This window comes from Hemitrygon akajei, chromosome 6, assembly GCF_048418815.1.
Source record: "Hemitrygon akajei chromosome 6, sHemAka1.3, whole genome shotgun sequence".
Lineage (NCBI taxonomy): Eukaryota > Metazoa > Chordata > Chondrichthyes > Myliobatiformes > Dasyatidae > Hemitrygon > Hemitrygon akajei.
Genome location: NC_133129.1, coordinates 136,052,050 through 136,075,105, shown reverse-complemented (window position 1 = coordinate 136,075,105; position 23,056 = coordinate 136,052,050). Strand labels below are relative to the sequence as shown.

At 41.2% G+C, this 23,056-nt stretch overlaps 2 protein-coding genes across 11 annotated transcripts in view; one reads left to right on the top strand and one right to left on the bottom strand.

Annotated features, from left to right (window-relative positions):
* The first annotated feature begins 279 nt into the window (after window positions 1–279).
* Window positions 280–4,862, top strand: tmem258 (transmembrane protein 258). The gene is made up of 4 exons (XM_073049345.1): window positions 280–369; window positions 2,499–2,608; window positions 4,077–4,227; window positions 4,689–4,862. Exons 1-3 carry the CDS (start codon window positions 367–369, stop codon window positions 4,201–4,203), a joined length of 240 nt encoding a protein of 79 aa, XP_072905446.1. The 5' UTR covers window positions 280–366; the 3' UTR covers window positions 4,204–4,227; window positions 4,689–4,862.
* Window positions 4,863–11,187: 6,325 nt separating this feature from the next.
* Window positions 11,188–23,056, bottom strand: part of myrf (myelin regulatory factor) — a 266,399-nt gene continuing 254,530 nt past the window's right edge. For all 10 annotated transcript variants that reach the window (XM_073049333.1, XM_073049337.1, XM_073049334.1 and 7 more), the window contains 2 exons: window positions 22,649–22,723; window positions 11,188–19,810 (listed from right to left, as the gene is read on the bottom strand). In XM_073049333.1, the coding sequence (XP_072905434.1) occupies window positions 19,724–19,810; window positions 22,649–22,723 (162 nt within the window). In that variant the 3' untranslated portion in view covers window positions 11,188–19,723. The remainder of the gene's footprint in view (window positions 19,811–22,648; window positions 22,724–23,056) is intronic.

Sequence of the window (23,056 nt, the reverse complement as noted above, 5' to 3'; positions counted from 1 at the left end):
GACTGCGGGAGTGCTGGCAAATCTGCCACAATGACAGTTGACAGTCCGCGACCTGATCCAACGTGAATTCCCACCATCCCCAACAACTCCGTCGAATACCCATGCGGAGTAGCCGCGTTGGCTCATGGGAGATGTAGTTTATCAGGGACATAGAGCGAGAAAAAGAGAGTGACAGATTGAGATGAAATATTTTGCTGACAAAATTCGAGCTTCGAGTAACGTAGACACTTTGAAAATGTAAATAATTGGGATATTTGCATTCAGAATTTAAAAACAAATAAGGAGATCTGAGAGACTACAACATCCAGAAGGCAGTGGGAGAGTGACGGAATTTCCTCTGTGGAGACGTGGCCCTAAAGAATAAAGATGGTGAGTGGGGATCGCAGGTTGAAGTGTTGAGGGAGGGCGGGGACAGTACTGAGGACGGACGGTAGGGTGGGAGGTAGTGACAGGGACAGGACCGGAGGGTGGTGGCGGCGGCGGACTTTGGCTCTCGGCCTATTTGTTACTGGGGGAGATGTGGCGGCGGTAGGGTTGGGGAGACTGGTCGGAGGGGGAGGGGAAACAGTTGTGGGTTACCGTCCCTGGATGGATGGGGGAATGATGGACACTGGTAGTGGCAACATAGAGTGAGGCTGGGCTGTTGGATGAGGGGTGGTGTTCAGAGCATGTTCCAGTGGTTGTATATGAAGAAGCAAGGAAAACATAACCGATTATTGTTGGCCTAATTCGCCAAGTTCACCCAGCTAGTTTGGCTTGAATATTGTTTTGAATTTTGCCACGACCTGCGCTATTGAAACGAACGTGTTCTGCTGCTCAAGGTACTTGTTTCTTACTGGTCACTTTTTAAAATTACTCTCTATCCTTGATTTGGGCTTACCTTTTTTTGCCTATTGATTGTTCTGTCATGATCCTTAATTTTGTGCTGTATGCCACTTGTGTGCCTGTGCTGCTGCAAGCAAGTTTTATCATTGTACCTGTGCATCACCTTACACACAGAACAATAAACTCGTCCTGACTCGACCCAGATTCATATATAGTATTCAATTATTGTAGAGTTTCAATGATAATCCAGCAATTGGATTTTCTTGCATCTATAAAGTGTGATTAGAAATAAGTAAAACTGCAGCTGCTAGAATCTGAAGCAAAGCAGAATTGCTAGGAGAACTCAGCTGGTCATACAACGTCTGAGGAAAGAGAAAACCCTTAGCTTTGTGAATGGAGGCGTGAACCTAAAACGCTGACTGGTTTCTCTTTCTCAAGGTGCCTGGCTGGTTGAGCTCTTCCAATGTTTGTGTTATAAATTAGTTCTTTAATCTGTTTACCAGTAATCTTGACCTGCTTCTTGGAATCCATTTGAGATTTCTTTGTAAGCTTGCCTTGCACTGTTAGATCCTTCCAAAAATATTTTTGAAAAGAACCCAACTACATTCTGAGTTGTGCATAAATGTTTTACTGAAATCCTATGTGATTTCAGACATTTGGCTATGGAATAATGTGTTCAGCCTTCATTAACTTTGGTAGGAAATATGCCATTGGCAACTCTTAATGCAAAGCATCGTCTTTCACACAGGCTCTTTGATTAAAATATAGCTAGGATTCAGAGGCAGGGAGAAGACCCGAGTGCAAGTCAGGAATTTAATTAACTGAGGCTCATATGTCTATGAAGGTTCTCAACCATCCAGGTCATCGTTTATGAAGCAGTAATAAATCAAGGCAACTGGACATCCCTGAACAGAGAGGGGCTGTAGTACGACACCACCTATCAGTTACTTACTATGCAATTCTAACATCTCTACCCTGGCATCTCCTCAACATTCATGCAAAGATAAGACTAACGACCCTCTCATTAGCTCTGTGATGCTTAACGACCCTTATGTGATTGCTATATCTTTTAAACAAGTTTATAAGCAGGTAAACTGCCCAGCATGGATCAGAACTGAAGAAGCCTCTCGGATGAGTGGTGAAACTTCAAGACAACACAGCAAGTCCAGTCGCCTTGAGCTACTACTGCTTGATGAACTGAGGATGATGGATAATGTTTTGTATGGTTGATACAAAACCATACAAACCATACTTTCATATGTGGTGCTTCACGGTACTGTGTACTTTGGGTGCCACAGTAAGCGTAGCAGTTAGCGTGATGCTATTACAGCTCAGACTTTTTGGAGTTTGGAGTTCAATTCCGGCACCGTTCTGTGAGGAGCCGTTGCATGCCCTCCACATGTAATGTGTGGGTTTTCCCTGGGTGCTCCAGTTTTCTCCCTCAGTCCAAAGATATACTGGGTAGGTTAAATAGCCATTGTAAATTGTCCTGTGATTAGGTTAGGGTTAATCGAGGTTGTGGGGTCGCTAGGGTAGCATGGCTCAAAAGGCCAGAAGGATCTACGCTGGATTGTATCACAAAATAATAAAATACTCACAAGCAGCAGCTCCAGCGTGCGTTGTGCGTCTCTGTTGTGTGTTATTAATTGTTGAGTCTTGTTTGTTTTCTTCAGGAGCTGGAGGCTATGACCAGATACACCAGCCCGGTCAATCCTGCTGTCTTCCCACATTTGACAGTGGTCCTTCTTGCAATTGGAATGTTCTTCACCGCATGGTTTTTTGTGTATCCTTTTTGTTCATTGTGGTCAGCTTAAAGACTTTTGGGTTTTGAGCGATGAAATGGGCTAATACATGTACTTTTAATGCTGGGAATGGTGATTCAGTTCTAAGTCAGTGCAGCGTTCAAGACCTTCTTACCTGAAACTGAGTCTGCTAATGTCTCCTTTTCATTGCTCTTTGGCACCAGCTTTTACATGTTCAGAGGACAATTTGGATTAATTGTAATTAGCTCCAGGGAAAGCTATATTCTGCAATGGATCAATGCTGTATCATGCTGGAGGTGCTTAATCTTCGATAATTATCATTATTTTATAGTTGCAGGTGTTAAAACAGTTTGGAATTGTGTTTGACGTAGTAATAGTTGAAAATTGTGGCTTATTGGAAAGGCTTAGTGAAGTTTGTCTATAGAAGCAGAGTGGTGGAGATCAACAAAGATAGTCAGATTGCCTTGTTTGATTCCTCTCTGCAGCACTTGACCATCCCTGCCCCAAATGACCTTCAGACTGCACGTTCACGTGAACAGGTGACCATCTACTTTCACCTTCATCTCAGTCCATCTGTGGAATACCTTGATTCACAGCCCTGTCACTGAGCTTGGCACTCTACCTTTGGAAACAAGTTAGTCTAAAACTCAGCGGATTGTGCACTGACTTGCACTGTCTCACCCATCCTAACATTGAGCAACATTTAGATTTTCAAATGTTGTCTTTGAAATCTTCCCTTGGCTCTTGCATGTTTGTCTCTGAAGTCATCTCCAACCCCACATGCCTGAGATATCAGGAGTCCTCTGACTCTAGACCAAGGGCTCCCAATCTTTTTTTATGCCATGGACCAATGCCATTCAGCAAGGTTGGGAACCCCTGCTCCCAACATATGAAAACATTTAACCCTTGTTAGCAATGTACTAATCCAGTGTCTTACAATGTCTTATTTTCTGTAAGTATGTCATCAGCTTCCAGTTGCTCAGGTCCAAAGCTCTAAACTTTCCTCCTTAGATCTTCTTGCCTTGGATTGGTTACAGACATTTTTTCTTGTTATTTATAGTAGCAACTGCTTCTCTATCAAAACTTTTTTGACAGTAAAGGACTCAGTGAAGACAAAGGATGGTGAATATTTTGGATTGTAATCCGTTATTGGTCAGGTTCACATAATGTCCATTTCAAAACCAGTTATTGCTGACTTGTACTTTCATGGCTAGAGAGGTGGCAGTTTGCATTTGGATCTCATTCCAGAATAATTTAATCATATTGGGATCACATGGCAAAGACACAGGTCAGGTAATTTCTCCATCCTTGAGCAGTAGAGTCACTGGATTTTATGAAGATGTAAAATCAGGATAATTTCTAAGGTGCTGGGGTGATAGCTGGTCTTGTGCATATAAGAAATTCTAACGGTGTGAGCAGGTACACTTTAAGAGAACTGTTTAGATCAAATGCAATTGTAAAATCATTTTTCCTCAATTATTCCTTTAGATATGAAGTAACTTCCACCAAATACACAAGGGATATCTACAAAGAGCTGCTGATTTCTCTAGTAGCTTCTCTTTTTATGGGGTTTGGAGTACTTTTCCTCCTCCTCTGGGTCGGGATCTATGTATGACTGGAGCAGGGTGTGCGTGGAGAGGTGAGAAACAGCTGCGGGATATGAAAACATTTAGCCCTTGTTAACAATGTACTAATCCAGTGTCTTACAGTGCATGTGCCTTGGGTTGTTGTATAGCCTTTCATTAGTATCAAAGTCAACAAGGGAAAATCTGGATGGGGGTATTTCCATTACTAACAATTTTGTTACCTGGAAAATAATGGATATTTTTAACTGTGCTGATAGCTCACTATATTTTGATGTGTTTATATCTTCAATAATCTCACATAACCATCCTTAACCTGATTATTGATGATAAGACGTTGTTGCAAGCTACTCCATTATACTACTGTTTCCCTTTCATACTTGAAACTTCACAATAAACAAGCTTTTGGCTACCTCTTAGGCTTTTTGCTGTCTTCTTCTAAAGCATCTTGGATATAATTTTCTGTATTAAAAGCACATTGTAAATCTGTTTTTAACTTATTTTGTATCCTGAACAGAAATGTGAGACCATTCCTTCAGGATATGCTGCTTTCACACTGGCTTGGTTGTGGTCTCGATGCCTGTGGATGTCACAGAAGCAAGAGGCCTTCAAGATCTACTGAGTAGCACCTGGATTTTTTTTATCAGAGCCTATTGTACTAACAAAAAATTAAAATAAATCTTTGTTCACACTTTGCTTTTTACTTTTAAGTTTACAAAATTGTTCTTAAATATTCTTGCCTGTTTTGCCTGGTATGCTTTGTCTTTGGGTGGAATGCCAGTGGTGTAGAATCTTGTGCATCTCCTCTCAGGTGAACAGAAAACTCTCACACTGTTGATTGTAGTTGAGTAGGGGAATTCTCCATTATGACTGATATGTGACGCTTGACCAACTTGATTACAACAATCTGGCGGCTCAATATTTGGGAGTTCAGTTGCTTTTGATGCGACAGAGTGGGAGGGATTAATGGGGGAGGGTGTGGCATTACCAGTCAGGGAAAATATCATGACCATGCTCAGTCGGAACAGACTGGAGAACTTGTTTACTGAGGCTTTCTGGGTGGAACTGAGGAATAAGAAAGGTATAACCTTGTTTTTTTTTAGCATGTTGCACCAGACAGCCATTCTTGTCTGGTGCGTGGTGTCAGGATTGGTCTCCTTTCGGATCAAACAGGTCACGATATGAATGCTCCTGACTCGACCCTTGAATTTTTTGAGGCCGAGTGGCTAGCTCAATGCTCAACCCAACACGGATGGAAAGCATGCTCGGGGGTGGCCCAACTTGGATTCGAACTCGGGAGCCTTTGCTCCGGAGTCCAGCACTGATGCCACCAGCCGCCCCAATAACCTTGTTAATGGGGCTACATTATAGACTACATAACAGCCCTCGGGATTTAGAAGAACAAATCTGTGGAGAGATCGCAGACTGTTGCAAGAAACACTGGTTGTGATAAGTGATTTGAACTTCCCATGTATTGACTGGGACTCCCATACTGTAAAGGATTAGATAGGATAGAGTTTGTCAAATATGTTCAGGAAAGTTTCCTTAATCAGTACATAAAAGTCCCAATGAGAGAGTGTGTGATACTTGATTTCCTATTTGGGAATGAGACAGGGCAGGTGACAGAAGTTTGTGTAGGGGAACACATTGAATATAGTGATCATAGTACCATTAGTTCCAAAGGAAATATGGAAAAAGATCGGTCTGGTCCACAGGTTGAGATTCTAAATTGGAGAAAGGATCTGGCAAATACGGATTGGTACAGGCTGTTTTCTGGCAAAGGTGTACTTGGTAAGTGGGAGGCTTTCAAAAGTGAAATTTTGAGAGTACAAAGCTTGTATGTGCCTGTCAGAATAAAAGGTAAGGATAACAGGTTTAGGGAGCTTTGGTTTTCAAGAGATAGAGGCCCTGGTTAAGAAGAAAGGTGCATAGCAGAAATAGGCAGGTAGGAACAAATAAGGTACTTAGGGATTCTACAGATAGGTTAACTGAAAAAGGATTGCAAGGGACAAGATTGGTCATCTGGAAGATCAGAATAGTAATCTATGGAACCAAAAAAGTTGGGGGATATCTTAAATGGATCTCTTTGCATCTGTACTTACTCAGGAGATGGAAACAGAGTCTACAGAAATGAGGTCATGGACTGTTTACACATTACAGAGGAGGAGGTGTTTGCTGTCTTGAGACGCAATAGGGTGGAAAAATCCCCAGGTTCTGACAAGGTGTTCCCTTGGACCCTATGGAAGGCAAGTGCAGAAAATGCGGAGGCCCTAGCAGAGATATTTAAATCATCCTTAGTGACAGGTGAGGTACCAGAGGATTGGAAGGTGTTCTGCTGTTTAAGAAAAGCTCTAAAAATAAAGCAGAGCATAGTAGTGGGAAGGTAATGTAAGGGACTGGATATATGAGTATTTGGATAGACATGGACTGATTAGGGATAGTCAGCACGGCTTTGTGCATAGTAGGTTATGTTTAACCAATCTTTAGAGGTTTTCGAGGAAATTACCAGGAAAGTTGATGAAGACAAGGCATTGGATGTTTTCTACATGAACTTTAGCAAGGCATTGGACAAGGTCCTGCAAGGGAGGCTGGTCAAGAAGGGTCAGTTGCTTGGCATTCAAAATAAGGTAGTAAATTGGATTAGACATTGGTTTTGTGGGAGGAGCTAGACAGACAGACAGACATACTTTATTGATCCCAACGGAAGTTGGGTTTCTTTACAGCCGCACCAACCAAGAATAGTGTAGAAACATAGCAATATAAAACCACAAATAATTAAATAAGTTAATCAAGCCAAGTGGAAATAAGTCCAGGACCAGACTATTGGCTCAGGGTGTCTGACACTCCGAGGGAGGAGTTGTAAAGTTTGATGGCCACAAGCAGGAATGACTTCCTATGATGCTCAGTGTTGCATCTCGGTGGAATGAGTCTCTGGCTGAATGTACTCCTGTGCCTAACCAGTACATTATGGAGTGGATGGGAGTCATTGTCCAAGATGGCATGCAACTTCAGCATCCTCTTTGCAGACACCACCGTCAGAGAGTCAAGTTCCACTCCAACATCATCACTGGCCTTACGAATGAGTTTGTTGATTCTGTTGGTGTCTGCTACCCTCAGCCTGCTGCCCCAGCCCACAACAGCAAACTAGAGAGTGGTAATAGACGCTTGATCCTCTGACTGGAGGCCTGTGACTAGTGGAGTGCTGCGGTTTGGTGCTGGGTCTGTTTGTCACCTGTATCAATGGTCTGGATGATAACGTGGTTAACTGGATCAGCAAATTTATGGATGACACCAAGATTAGGTATGTAGTGAACAGTAGGGAAGACTATCAGAGCTTGTAGTGAGGTCTGGACTAGCTGGCAAAATGGCAGATGGAATTTAATGCAGGCAAGTTAAAAGGTGTTGCACTTCGGTAGGACCAACCAGGGTTGGTCTTGCGTAGTAACTGGTAGGACACTGAGGAGTGTGGTAGAACAAAGGGATCTGGGAATACAGGCCCATAATTCATTGAATGTGGTGGGCAGGTTGATAGGGTTATAAAGAAAGCTTTTGGCACATTGGCCTTCATAAATCAAAGTATTGAGTGCAGGAGATGGACTGTTAAGTTGAAGTTGTATAAGACATTGGTGTGGCCTAATTCAGAGTACTGTGTGCTGTTTTGGTCAGCTACTTACAGAAAAAAAAGTAAATAATGTTGCAAGAGTACAGAGAAAATTTACAAGGCTGTTGCCAGGACTGGAGGACCTGTGTTATAAAGAAAGATTGAACAGTTTAGGACTTCATTCCTTGGACAGAAGATTGAGGGGAGATTGATAGAGGTATACAAATTTATGAGGGGATATAGATGGGTAAATGCAAGCAGGCTTTTTCCACTGAGGTTGGGTGGAACTACAACTAGAAGGGTGAAAAGTGAGACGTTTAAGGGGAACACGAGGGGAACTTCTTCACTCAGAGGGTGGTGAGAGTGTGGAATGAGCTGCCAGCACCAGAACATATGAGCTTGATTTTAATGTTTAAGAGAAGTTTGCATAGGTACACAGATGGCAGGGGTATGGAGGGCTACAGTCCAGGTGCAGGTCAACGGGACTAGGCAATTTAAATGGTTGGGTGTAGGCTAGTTGTGCCGAAGGCCCTGTTTCTGAGCTGTACTTTTCTATGACTATAACAATACCCTTGTGTTGGTGATGAGTCACTTTCTTGAAGTACTGCAGTTCTAATGGTGAGTGAACAGCAACATATTTCCACATCAGAACACTTTGATGGTAGAAATAGCAGGTTTGTGAGTTACTGTTGGTCAGATTAACACCTAAATTTTGTATGTGACATGGGCTGTAGTCACGGTTTGCTGATAGGGTGGTGACTGGTATACCAATGGAGTGGGGTGCTTTGCCTTAGATTAGGGGTTCCCAATCTTTTTATGCATTGGACCTCTACCAATAAGTGAGGGTTCCATGGTCCAAGAATCCCTCTGAATCCTATTCTGCCTTCTGATAACCTTTAATGTCCTGATAATCAAGAACCTATCAACCTCTGCTTTATACCCATTGACTTGGACTCCTCTGGCAATGAATTCCATAGATTTACTACTCTGTCTAAAGAAAGTCATTCTAAAAAGACGTCCTTTATTCTGAGGCCGTGTTCTCAGGTCCTAGTCTCACCCACTGCCTCTTGGCCTTTCAATACTGTATTAGATTTGTTTCAATGAGATCCACATCCCCCACACATTATTCTTCTAAACTTCAAGTTTAGCGGCCTAGAACCATCAAACACTCTTCATATGTTAATCGTTTCATTCCCAGGATCATTCTCATGAACCTACTCTGGACCCTCTCCAATGCCTTAAGGGGTCCAAAACTTCTCACAATACGCCAAGTGTGGTCTAAGCAATGCCTTATAAATCCTCAACATTACATCCTTTCTATTCTATTATATTCTAGTCCTCTTGAAATGAAAGCTAATTTTGCATTTGTCTTCCTAACCACGAACTTAAACTGCAAGTTAATCTTTACGGAATACTGCATGAGGATTCCCTTTGCACCTTTGATATCTGATTTTGCTCCCCATTTAGAAAATAGTCTACAGTTTTATTCCTTCTACCAAAGTGCATGAACATATACTTCCCTACACTGTATTCCATCTGCCACTTTGCCCATTCTCCTTATCTGAATACTTCTGCAGGCTTCGTGCTTCCTCGACACTGCCTGCCTCTCCAACTATCTTTATTTGTTTAGAGATACAGAACAGCTCTTCCCACCCAATGAGCCACAGCGCCCAGCAACCCGCTTATTTAACACTCACCTAATCACAGGACAATTTACAATGGCCAATTAGCCTAGTAACTGGTACCAGAGGAAATCCAGACACTCACAGAGAGAACATAAAAACTCCTTACAGTATCGTCCACAAACTTGGTCACAAAGCCATCAATTTATGCTATTTCGCATTTCAAGCCTTCACAATATTCTCTTACAATTTCAGAATTGCACTTCTAGGAGGTCCTTTTTTTGTTAAATTCGTTCAGTATTCTGCCCGTTATAAATCTTCCCTTTTTTTCTATCTTTCCCCTTTTCTGTTTCTTAAAAACTGATCTTTGTCAGTTCCAGTGCAAGGTCTCATCTGGAATCATTAGTCTTGTTTCTCCAAAGTTGCTATTTGTCCTGATGAATAGTTGCAATAATGTTCTCAGATTTCCAGTAAGTTGCTTTTGAGGTACCATTGCTTAATAAAGCAACAACTAACCCATGTTGAGAGGAGGATTTAAAAAGTATCGCTAGGACAGCCAGTTAATGAGGAATGCGTGTGTTATTTAATGCAGGAAAGAATGTAGATGACTGAGATATCTGCAAAGGGATATGGAGAGATTCTCTGTAAAAAAGTGGCAGCTACTGGGTAAATGAGAAAATGCAGGAACAACATTAAACACTATTTCGGAAGTGAAACACTAGCAAATATTGTTTCACTAAAAGATAGCTCAACGTAAATTTATTATCGAATAATAAACAAACACGTCACCATATACTATCCTGAGATTCATTTTCTTGCAGGCATTCACAGTAAATACAAAGAAACACAATAGAATCAAAGAAAAACTGCAGAGACAGACACACAACCAATGGGCAAAACGCAACAAATTGTGCAAATACAAACAAACAAACAAATAAATAAATAATAAAAACAGAACATGAATTATAGAGTTCTTGGAAGAGAATTCACAGATTGTGGAATCAGAGGATGTGGATTGGAATGTGATGCTTGGTGAGGTATAAAAATCGTAGCTACAAGTATTAATTGAGAGGTGGGAGTGGCGGGGGGGGGCGGTGGGGAGAGACAAAGTATGCTGGCCTTTACTGCAAGGGATATGGAAATCCTGCTCAAACACAGAGAGACTGCAGATGCTGGAAAACTTGACAAACAAGGCTGGGGGATCTCAGTGAGTCAGGCAGCATCTATAGAGAGGAGTGAACAGTCGACAAGGGTAAGGGCCCTTTATCCAGAAATACTGCAGTTATTTTATGGACTGGTAAAACCGTACCTGGAGTACTGTGTGTAATTTCAATCTCTTCCTAAAGCTATACCTCACAAATAAGGTAGTAGTTGTTCACTACTTAATTCCTGAGTTTGTGATGAATTCCCTAATGTTTGAGAAGCGTAAATGGTGTAGACACATTTCAATTCCAAACTGGCACCAGTCAGAGCTAAGTTTGGTCGGAGCTGTCCTGAAAGCACCGTGGATTCTGAGATGCTGCTTATTCTCAGGTAGATCATTGGACGTCTAAATATTTCTAGCAAATAGACGATATTATGAACCACCATGATTTCATTCAATGCCCGAGTTGGTCAGCTAGTTTCTGTGCGATAGACCGAATCGAGGTTTTGAGGGGTTGTAGCTGAACTGGGAATATTCTCACTAACCATGTTAAGTACAAGAACCTGGCAGGTGTGCGTGAATCTTGTAGCGTTTTGCCGGCCGATTTAAAGGGTCTGCATTTTCAAGTAAATGAACAGCGGGGAGGAAATTGGATAATAATCTTTATTGTTAAATGCTAGGTAAAAAAAATATACAAATCGATTTGGCAATTAACGTTTGAAATTAATCTTCCTTTTCAACAAGCGATGTAGAAAAGCACTTTAGTGTTGTGTGTTATGTCAACGGTTGACAGCTGCATGTACCATGAACCACAGGAATGTTTTAGTTAACAATATTTATTGCATATCGACAGCTGCAGTACTATTTGGTAAGAGATGAACATATTCAACGGTCATAATACGTTTCGTCAAACGATTCCCAACTTCGCCACAGAAGAGATTAAATAGTCAGCCACATTATGCATCCTCTAACATTATCCATTAGTCAGATAGGTGGCGAAATTACTTTTTTTTGTTTTCTTCCTCCAAAAATGTACTTTTTGGTGATATAACAGCATGTTTCGCGAGTTTTCAGACTCGAGTTTGCGGTATTAAACCTGGTTGGAGGGTGATGGGGGACGATATTACATATCAAATTTGCTAAAATAGTAACACAAGGACTGTGCTTTTAAAGAGATTTCCAAAGTCATAAATTAATATTAAGACGATTGCCTCATCCAGAGCGCAATAGGAAACAGAAAGGCTGTTCTGGTGTCCTGCAATAAGAGTTGGCTGTGTGTTATTTCATCCCTGCTGCTGCAGCTTCACACAGTCTGTAACTGGACACACAAAATGAGTCAGCTGTCCAGACATTAATACAGAACAATAAATATATTTTCAATAACACAATGAACCTCAAGTACACTGAAGCTAAACATAAAACTAGCAGAAACATAATTTCTAAGCCTATCTTACACATAACCAACAGCTGAATAAAAAACAAAATTTTAACACGTAAAAAAGCTAATTACGTACAACGATTAACATGTGATTGTAAAAATAAAACAAGAATTAGTGCTTTACGAAATGATTGCAATAGCAATTAAAATACATAATATTTACAGGGAGCTTTGAGCTATTTTTATTTAGCAATTGATATTTTTAAGATAGTTATTAAGTTTAAGCAGTGGGCGCAGCGCCCCCTGCCGGCGTTAATCTCGGTACCACGTGGCCTGACCTCGGGAGGCTATTGACCACACGTTTGATACAATCCAGTTTCCTTTTCTTAAGTATCAACACCTTTAATGTTAATTTATCGTTAGTGTTTCCTCTCCAGTTTTATTCCTCAGCTGAAGGTTGATTCAGGGCTGAAGCAAAGTGGCTGTTGGGGTACCTCATCCGAGTGCGTCATGCAGAAGCCCAAAGATCGTCAATTAAAACCACCCGATCTTTAAGTGATGGAGGGATTGTGGAACAGATTTCGTGATGTGTGGCAACAGGCACAATGTGCCTCTCTCACCTGGAATAAGGATACAGTTACACTGCCCCCAGCTACCCTCCAACACCTGGTCCAAGTAGCTGGTGATCTTGGACGAGGCCAGCAAATAGCAGCAGAACGTAATGACAAAAAATAAGAACGAGGAGAGGACACACAGACCCTGCCGTTCAATGGAACCAGACGGTTAGATGATTGACCTTAGTTCCACTTTTTCGGCCGATTCCCATGAGATGCATTGGACCTAAAATCTGATCCTCTCTTCAACTGTTGTCTACACAGAAACATTAGCAGAATCACTGGCTGATGACAGCCAGGAGTTGCATCCTCGTCTGATTACCTTCCACGAGTCAATTAGCGTGTGGTTACTGCTGATCAGGGCGTACCTTAGCACGTGGTTCTCATGGTTCACGCTCATGAACCAGGATTTCCTGCAGATGCTGGAAATCCAGAGCAACGCTCAACCGGATCGCTACATCCTATGTAAAGCTTTTAAAATAAGGATTATTAATACACATAAAAACAGTCCACTCTGATTCCGTAACAGTCACATTACATTAACTGGGTTTAGTATCTCGCGAGTTATTGTGATCCTAATAACTGACGTGACCTTGCGTTTAAAATACCATTTACACGAGAGAATATTTACAACAACTGCTCCAGACAGTGTTTAGATTTTATTCATCCCAGATTTCCTGGAAGGGCAATGGAAATCCGTTCACCCGGGCAAGACGTGGTATGTTGGGAAGCAGCTTGGGCTTTACAGGAAGATTCCTCCCTCAAGGGGTTCAGTAGTCATGCAGGTTAAGTGAAAGATCCGTTCTCAACTTTCCTCCCATAGGTACTTTAAGGACCTGCTGCTGCGACGGAGAACGGTGCAAGAATTCGGAATTTGATTGCCGGGAACAATTCCGCAGCACACCAGGTTATGGACTAAAGCAAAATCCCTCTAGATAGCTATAGCAATATACTTCATACGTCATTCTCTAAAGAGCACCTCCTGCAGACAAAGTGTGGCCTTTGGGCGGGTTCTCCCCGGGTGTCCCGGGACCATGTCCTTTCCCGACACATTGCACGTAGAACCATCACAGCCTACAGTTAAACGGCTTCCGCTCATTCGTGAGAAAGGGGCCACTATACAGTCCCTACTTTGGCACATGATACAACTATCTTACAACACATTAAGCTCGATTAACTAAATTCTTTAAAATAGTCATTTAAACATGCTCTTGCCTCAATTCACCCTGTCTGGTTGCATCTAATTTGACATTCTCATTACTGTGTTAAATTTCAGGGGAATTTTTGTTGGGCTAAGAAGATAACTGTTGCTTGTGGGGGGCATATACTGAACATTAAAACCGTGTCTCTTGACTTTTTAATGGATATATTTCTGTCGTATAAGCATGCACTCAGTGATCATCACATCCAAGCTCTATCCCTTTCACAGCTGACAATACACTACACCATTATCAAGCCTTAACAGAGATAGAAAGCTCAATCTGACTGTCTGACTTTTAGAGCAGGACACTAGAGGTTGTTACATCTCTTATGCAGTTAGAGGACTCACAAACAGTCTATCTATCTTAAAGTCTCTGGCCATGCTTTCAGTATGGCTGAACTCGACTGTGCAGGTGGCCCAGAACAATCTTCAAACTGTTACACTTTAATTAGATTCTATAAACTGCTGGCTAACCTAAATTCATTATAAATAATTTTTAGTAAGGCAGTTCTGAAGGAACAGTTGGGCAAACTAAACTCAACCAAGATCCCATTTAGATTTCCAGAAATACTAAAGCCATTCTAGACAAATTATGGAGCAGCGTAACTTATATTTTATATATTATACCAGCCATGTTAGGTTAATGATCTTACTACAACGTATTATGTTGCTGCCAGGAAAAAGTACCCATGCAGACGAGATTTACCAGGATGCTGCATGTCATATGAGCTCAAGCTAATTGAGCCAGGGCTTTTCAGTTTGGAGAGGCTGAGAGGTGACTCGATAGAGGTGGCCAAGGTAATAAGAAGCATAGATAGAGTGGACAGCCAGAGACTTTTTCCCGGGGTGGAAATGGCTAATACAAGGAGGCATAATGTTTATGTATTTAGAGGAAAGCATTGGGGGGGGGGGGGGGGGTGATGTCAGAAATTCAAACGAGAGGACATGGAGGAGGTGCAGAGTATCTTAAATGTATCTATTTTAATGCTAGGAGCATTGTAAGAAAGGTGGATGAGCTTAAAGCGTGGATTGATACCTGGAATTATGATGTTGTAGCTATTAGTGAAACATGGTTGCAGGAAGGGTGTGATTGGCAACTAAATATTCCTGGATTTAGTTGCTTCAGGTGTGATAGAGTAGGAGGGGCCAGAGGAGGAGGTGTTGCATTGCTTGTCCAAGAAAATCTTATGGCGGTGCTTTGGAAGGATAGATTAGTGAGCTCCTCTAGGGAGGCTATTTGGGTGGAATTGAGGAATGGGAAAGGTGTAGTAACACTGATAGGAGTGTATTATAGGCCACCTAATGGGGAGCGTGAGTTGGAAGAGCAAATGTGTAAGGAGATAGCAGATATTTGTAGTAAACACAAGGTGGTGATTGTGGGAGATTTTAATTTTCCACACATAGATTGGGAAGCTCATTCTGTAAAAGGGCTAGATGGTTTAGAGTTTGTGAAATGTGTGCAGGATAGTTTTTTGCAACAATACATAGAAGTACCGACTAGAGTTGGGGCAGTGTTGGATCTCCTGTTAGGGAATGCGATAGGTCAGCTGACAGATGTATGTGTTGGGGAGCACTTCGGGTCCAGTGATCACAATAGCATTAGCTTCAATATAATTATGGAGAAGGACAGGACTGGACCTAGAGTTGAGATTTTTGATTGGAGAAAGGCTAACTTTGAGGAGATGCGCAGGGATTTAGAGAGAGTGGATTGGGTCAAGTTGTTTTATGGGAAGGATGTAATAGAGAAATGGAGGTCATTTAAGGGTGAAATTATGAGGGTACAGAATCTTTATGTTCCTGTTCGGTTGAAAGGAAAGGTTAAAGGTTTGAAAGCGCCATGGTTTTCAAGGGATATTAGAAACTTGGTTCAAAAAAAGAGGGATGTCTACAATAGATATAGGCAGCATGGAGTAAAGGAATTGCTCGAGGAATATAAAGAATGTAAAAGGAAACTTAAGAGATTAGAAAAGCTAAAAGAAGTTACGAGTTTGGTTTGGCAAATAAGGTGGAAGTAAATCCGAAAGGCTTCTACAGTTATATTAAAAGCAAGAGGATAGTGAGGGATAAAATTGGTCCCTTAGAGAATCAGGGTGGTCAGCTATGTGTGGAGCCGAGGAAGATGGGAGAGATTTTGAATGATTTCTTCTCTTCGGTATTCACTAAGGAGAAGGATATTGAATGGTGTAAGGTGTGGGAAACAAGTAAGGAAGTTATGGAACCTATGACAATTAAAGAGGTGGAAGTACTGGCGCTTTTAAGAAATTTAAAAGTAGATAAATCTCCGGGTCCTGACAGGATATTCCCCAGGACCTTGAGGGAAGTTTGTGTAGAGATAGCAGGAGCTCTGACGGAGATCTTTCAGATGTCATTAGAAACGGGGATTGTGCCGGAGGATTGGCGTATTGCTCATGTGGTTCCATTGTTTAAAAAGGTTCTAGAAGTAAGCCTGGCAATTATAGACCTGTCAGTTTGACATCAGTGGTGGGTAAATTAATGGAAAGTATTCTTAGAGATAGTATTTATAATTATCTGGATAGACAGGATCTGATTAGGAGTAGCCAGCATGGATTTGTGCGTGTAAGGTCATGTTTGACAAACCTTATTGAATTTTTTGAAGTAGTTACGAGGAATGTTGATGAGGGTAAGGCAGTGGATGTAGTCTATATGGACTTCAGCAAGGCCTTTGACAAAGTTCCACATGGAAGGTTAGTTAAGAAGGTTCAGTCGTTAGGTATTAATGCTGGAGTAATAAAATGGATTCAACAGTGGCTAGATGGGAGATGCCAGAGAGTAGTGGTGGATAATTGTTTATCGGGATGGAGGCCGGTGACTAGCGGGGTGCCTCAGGGATCTGTTTTGGGCCCAATGTTGTTTGTAATATACATAAATGATCTGGATGATGGGGTTGTAAATTGGATTAGTAAGTATGCTGAAAAAAATAATTCAAACGAGAGGACATGATTTGAGAGTTAGGGGGCAAAAATTTAAGGGAAACATGAGGGGGTATTTCTTTACTCAGAGAGTGATAGCTGTGTGGAATGAGCTTCCTGTAGAAGTAGTAGAAGCCAGTTCAGTTGTGTCATTTAAGGTAAAATTGGACAGGTATATGGACAGGAAAGGAGTGGAGGGTTATGGGCTGAGTGCGGGTAGGTGGGACTAGGAGAGATTAAGAGTTCGGCACGGACTAGGAGGGCCGAGATGGCCTGTTTCCGTGCTGTGATTGTTATATGGCTATATATGGTTATTTAAAACACAGTGTAAAAATGCATTGCCAGGGTTGGTGGTGGAGACAGATACATTAGGGGCATTTAAGAGACTTGCATAGGCACACAGGTGTCAGGACACTGGAGCAGGGATCCAATCACAGACCCAGTACATGCACACAGTGATATTAATTGAGTCACAAATCCCGAGGTACAAACAAAGTCAGCATCAAAGTTCAGAGAAAGATCAAAACATCCAGAGAAATCCAAAAACCAGAGTCAGGAAACAGGCAGAGTCAATATTCAGACAGACAGGGTACAGATACGAATGCTGGAAAGGCTCAGGAAAATTCACTGGCTCTATCTGACAACAAACAGGTGAAAACACAGGACTGAAATACACTGAGCAATAAACCGAGAGGCAGATGATAGGTGGAGCACAATGAGACACAGGTGGCAGCAATACAGATAATAATGAGAAACAGGTGAGAGGCAGAGTATTCCGTGATACAGGGGCTAGAGTAGAGTAGGAGTGGGGACAGGAGCACATGGCAATACAAAACCACAGACTGACAGCCGGGGGAAACACACAAAAAGACAGAGTTCAACTGGAGGTACTGACAATAGGTGAATGAAGAATGGAGGGCTATGTGGGAGGGAAGGGTTAGATTGATCTTGCAGTATGTTAAAGGGGCGCTACAACATCATGGACTGACAGTCCTGCACTGTTCTATCGTCATGATATTTGTCTCTGGCTATGAGGTGTTAAAGGGAGAGGCACGAAATATGGATAAATGATACTGCCTAAGGAATGTAGTGGGAAGTAATCATGGTGGAACATGGGTAATTTCAGACTTAACTTTACTAGCAAGAACTAGAGTGTAATCAGGTCAGAATAAATCGGTGTCTCAGAAAAGGTTAGGATATGTCAGAATTCTCATATACTAAGCTCAGAGGCTGAATCCTTCTCTATCCTCAAAGCTAAGGTGATTGAGAGATATTTGCACGTTTGAAATATTAGACATTTTTGGAGTCTTTAGTTTTATCAAGAAGAGGAATATTTGAGTTAAGTGCAGAATAAACCTGCTCAACAAGACACTTCAGCCTTACCCTTGGGAGTGATCTCTGCGAGGAGAGTAATGTGTATATTTACCCAGTCTAATCATCCTGCAACTGTTTAATGATGATTTGGGGCAGTCTAGTGTTGACCCCCCCACCCTTACATTGAAATTACCCAATCTTGTTTTAAGTAGAACTGTTCCAGCCAGCAGATTAAGACTAATTTTGATAGTTTGGATCTGGTTTCTGGAGGCAAAATATATCAGTTTAATTTTTTGTTATCCATGCCCAAAATATTAGCAAAGTGCTCTATGTGATGTATGTTAAGATGTGCATTCCTTGCAGATTCTCACAACATTTTCAATCCATAAATTTGAAGTGGGTTTCTATCTATGAATTTGTACAATTATGTTTCTGCTGTATTTTAAGGCAATATACACTAGAAATAATTATATGCGCAATTGCAAACTCATATGAGTGATGTAATCCATGACAATCCTGGCGACCAGTGCTCACGATAAACACCACAGAATGAATGCATTGCAATGGTAACATAAGTTAATCAATTTTGCAGAATGTTCTAAATTATTGCAGTGTGCCAGCACCTTCAGAGATGGGTATGTGGCAGTGGTTGACTTGCTACATGCAAGCATGAAAGCATTTAAGTAATTTCACCTTTTTTCCTTTGTAACAAAAGGTATTACTTCTTCCTGAGCAATAGATTAGCATTTGTAGTGGCATTTTTCAGTTTCTCCATTAACTTAGTTCCCAGACAGGTGTAAGATTATCACTCAGTATTGTAAAAATGCACCAGTTTACTGATGACCAGAACCAATCACTTCATTCCATGCTTTTCCCCCCACATATAGCCCAACATAATACTATACTTTTGTCCATGTTCCAACTACTGATTATTGTTGAAATATACTTCTCCAGGAGCCAATAACCCTTCCAGTACTGTAGTTAGGTGATGCTTTTTCATATGACAACACATTTACTGCAGAAATCTTTGCAACTCATTCTGATTCTGAACATAAATAGACATTGGAACAGAAGTCATCGAACAGTAAGCAGCATCAGCAACATTAGACCGATTTGTTTTTCCCTTCCCTTGTGTGGGGCACTGAACTAATTACAATATCCCATATGCAGTTATGGCAGAAATCAGCAGTAGAAACCATTCTTACCGACAAAGTGGGGTGTGACTAAATTTTATGTGATTGTTGCACTGAGGAATGTTAATTGGTGCAACTTCTTGTTACAGAATCTTAATGTTAATAATATATCTATTGCATAGCTGGGCAAAATTGGTTTTAATGCTGCAGCCCTAATCCTAAACTCCACCTATACAGGTTCTAAGATTCATTTGGTCTGAGCCATTGTTTTCTGAATATTTTACTGAATGGTGCCTTTTACAATAGCCTGTGCTGTACAGAAAATCCCATCCCAAAATTTATTTCTAGGAAAGGGAAAAATTTCCTTTCCCCCCTCTCTCTATCCCATCCCCCCAGCCCCAATCCCTCACTCAAAGTGTAAAAGTTCCTGTCCCAGCAGGAAGTTGTAAGTGCAGGCTGCATGTGTGTGGTGTGTAGAACTTCTCAGTCACACCAGTGTCTCCTTTGGTCATTCTGAGTGGCTGCATTGTCCTGAACCAGGAAGACTCCTCGTTGACGATGAAGCTTTTGTAGAGGAAAGCTAGTGGTCTGTCTCACCATGGAGCACCTCCCCGTTCAATTGCAGACTCGGTAGAAATGGAAGCTGTATTGTGTGAAGGTATCTCCCGCAGATGTGCTGTCACTGTTGCACGTAGCCTGGCTCTGCAAAGAGGAGAGAATAATCCTGTACCCCAGTCCACACCATACAATTGCAAAAATATGCAAGAAATACAGGACCACAATTGAGAGGTTACTGACAGACCGTAAGGAATCTGTTGTGCACGGAGTGACGTGGAACTTGAATTGTACCTGACGAGGTTCTCCTGTACTTTCCCATTCAATGCCAGGAGACACAAAGTTCTCCAAAGATTCAAATATTCTTTTCAGGTGAAACTGTAATATATTTAATTTCTAGTTAGCATTCACTGCTGATGATTTAGACCCCTCTTCGTACAGGAGACCAAGAGCAAATTGGTTTTACTGTTTTATAGATTTTCATTCCAGTTATAAATGTGACCCTGTCATTTTAATTGTCAATTCCATTCTCATTCCCACTGACTTAAGACTCCAATATACTCCAGCTAAGTATAGATGAGCTTGAGGAACAAGAGTTCCTTTGCCAACAGGACATGGTACAGGTTTTCAGGCTCAGTCCTGTGTTTAACCATTCCAATTTAAGGATCACTCTACTCCCATATACGTCTCATCCACCGTATAGTTTTTGTTTCCCTACATTTCCGATAAGGTGGCGGCCTGCTCCGATGCAGCGGCTTCAATGGGGTCAACCAAAGGTGCTATTCTTTTTTAAATGTATTTTTTATGATGGCAAGACCCTGTTGGACATTAAGAACTTAAAGTACTGCAGGTCTACCCCATCAGTGAGTTGCTCGTGGGCAGAGATAGTGAAGGAGCTGGACTTGGTATGGATCATGCTGCTGCCCGGGTCAGAGAGACATCAGTGTGGGTGCATGAAGGATGTGTGCAGTCTAACAGCAAGCGACTACTTTAGTTGCTTTCCTTGTGATCCTAGGGCCCTGTTGGACATTGGTGGTGTGGAATGACGCAGGTTCAATTCATTGGTCTTTTTGGTAAACAGCGGGAAAGCTGCCTGGCCTCGGTCGTAGCAGGGACAAGGCCTCAAGCCGTGGGGTTGCCTGCTTGCAGCTGCCCAAGGGGAGGTGTCTGAGTTGGCTGCTCCACCAGAGTGCGGGAGACTGTGTGGCACAGCGTCCATGCTGGAGTTGGTGCTGCCCCTCACCGCTACTACAGTGTTCGCTATCTTATGTATTCTTGCCATCTTATATACGCTTGCAATCCTGTAAGTGCTATATGTGTCTTGTGCTGCGTGTGACTCTTGGTACTACGTCCTGCACTTTGGCCCCGGAGTAACGCTGCTTCATTAAACTGTATTTATAGGGCATTCATGTATGGTTGAATGATAATTAAACTTGAACTACATTAGGCTTCTACTACTGTTCCTATTATCAATTCCTGCATTATTTCCATCACTAACACCCCCTTTCTCCCTTTATATGTTATTTTATTTCAGTTTTGATAAATGATCATTGACCAGGAACACTTATTCTATATCTGTCTACAATTTATACCCAATATGCTAAGTGTTTTAATCATTTTCTGTTTTCATTTCAGATCTGTAACATCTGTAATATTTTGCTTTCATATTATAACTCTGCAAGAGTTTCATACTTTGTGTTATCAGAAGTTCTGATGATATAATTTTTAAAGATTTTCTAACATTAACTTGACGGATGTCTGGTTAACCCGAGTTATTTTATTAAATATTTAGCACTGCAGGCCTTTGCTTTTCATTTATAAGGGAGTGTGGTGGACTGGGTGTACCTTTGCCATATAGGGGTAGCAGGCATTTGCAAATATCGTACACCTGTAGTAGAATGGTAAATGACTTACAGCATCATTTGATATTTGGTACAACAGAAAATAATATAACACTGAGCTAGGCTTGAGTTATAAAAATGGATTAAATGTTAAAGAAAGTATGTTAAACATGGGAAAAGTGGGAATGTGTCAGCCACGGGTAATAGAACTGAATCTGAGGTATATAGAAGAAACTTTACGTGTGTGAAGTGTGCATAAATATGGCATTCCTGCGCTACACTTTGTACTGAACTCCTAACTTATGATCTCGTCATTATGGGTACTATGAAGTAGAGGGAATATTAAGAAGGAAGCAATCTAGTAAGTTTCAATAGTATTTTAGTGGCATTTTTAACTTCTAAAAATTGATCCTCATATCAGCATTCTTTTGTCATCTCTTGTTGGTGATTGAGGATTGCTCTGAAAGACAGCTCCGTTAACAATGGTGGCTTGGTATGGAGGCCCTAAGGTCCGGAAAGTGATAGGAACCATGGAAAGGATAAGAGGGTGGTAGAGATGTCCACATTATCTTATGAGTATTGTACTTTTAAATGATAATAATTCACACGTCCCATTTGATATTGGGAAGCTAGCTTGCTACAAGCTCCCATGGAAGTTACCTGTGAGTTCTGGCATTGATCAGAAATTACATCTTCTCTGGGATCAATGTTTTATTTTTAAGAATGAGAACTGAGAAAAAAATTTGCTTTTGGAACAAGAAAATTACCAGAGCAATCTGTTGCTATTAGCAAAAGCTTTTACCCATTGACTTTTATGCAATAATCCCTAATATATGCAAGTCTCTTGTCTTAGTATGGTCATTGACTGGTGATCAATAGCATCTCCAAGGCTGAGGGAAAACAAGAGACTGGAAAGAGAGCTATTAGTTCTTTGAGTTGGTTCTCAACTTATTCTCAAAGGTCTGAAGGAAATTATGACTAGGCAAACTTATAGTTGTTAGCTCTTTTAACTTTTGAAAATATGTCACATTCAATAAATACAAAATGCAAAAGTTATCAATATGACTAATAATTCCTTTCAATTGGATCGAAGGTAGTAAACATCTCTGAAACTATTTTGATGTCTGATAGACGAGGTACTCACTGGAATGGCCACTCGAAAGTGATAGGTGATGTCATAGTATGGACCAACTACCAGTTGCCAGTTATGAGTTGTTCCCTGTGGTGGAAAGAACAGAAAGAAATGGTAAATGCAACATTAACCTTAATATGTCTTCGTACTCATTTTTTCTCTTCAGTGTCAAGTTTGGTGTTTGTTGACCAGATGATGGAACTATAATTGGTAGGAACATTTTTTTCTGACTATGAAATAATATTATCTAATGAAAACTGTTGAAAGATCCATACTTGTAAGCAATCTGTGTTATTAGTATTAAAATGCCAAGAAAATCCAGACTGTACTCGCACACATACCACGTGAGTAATCTGTCTAAATCGAGGAGTGGCTGCGCAGGCCCGTGGACGTCAGTGAGTTAGACTGGTGGGGAGAGTA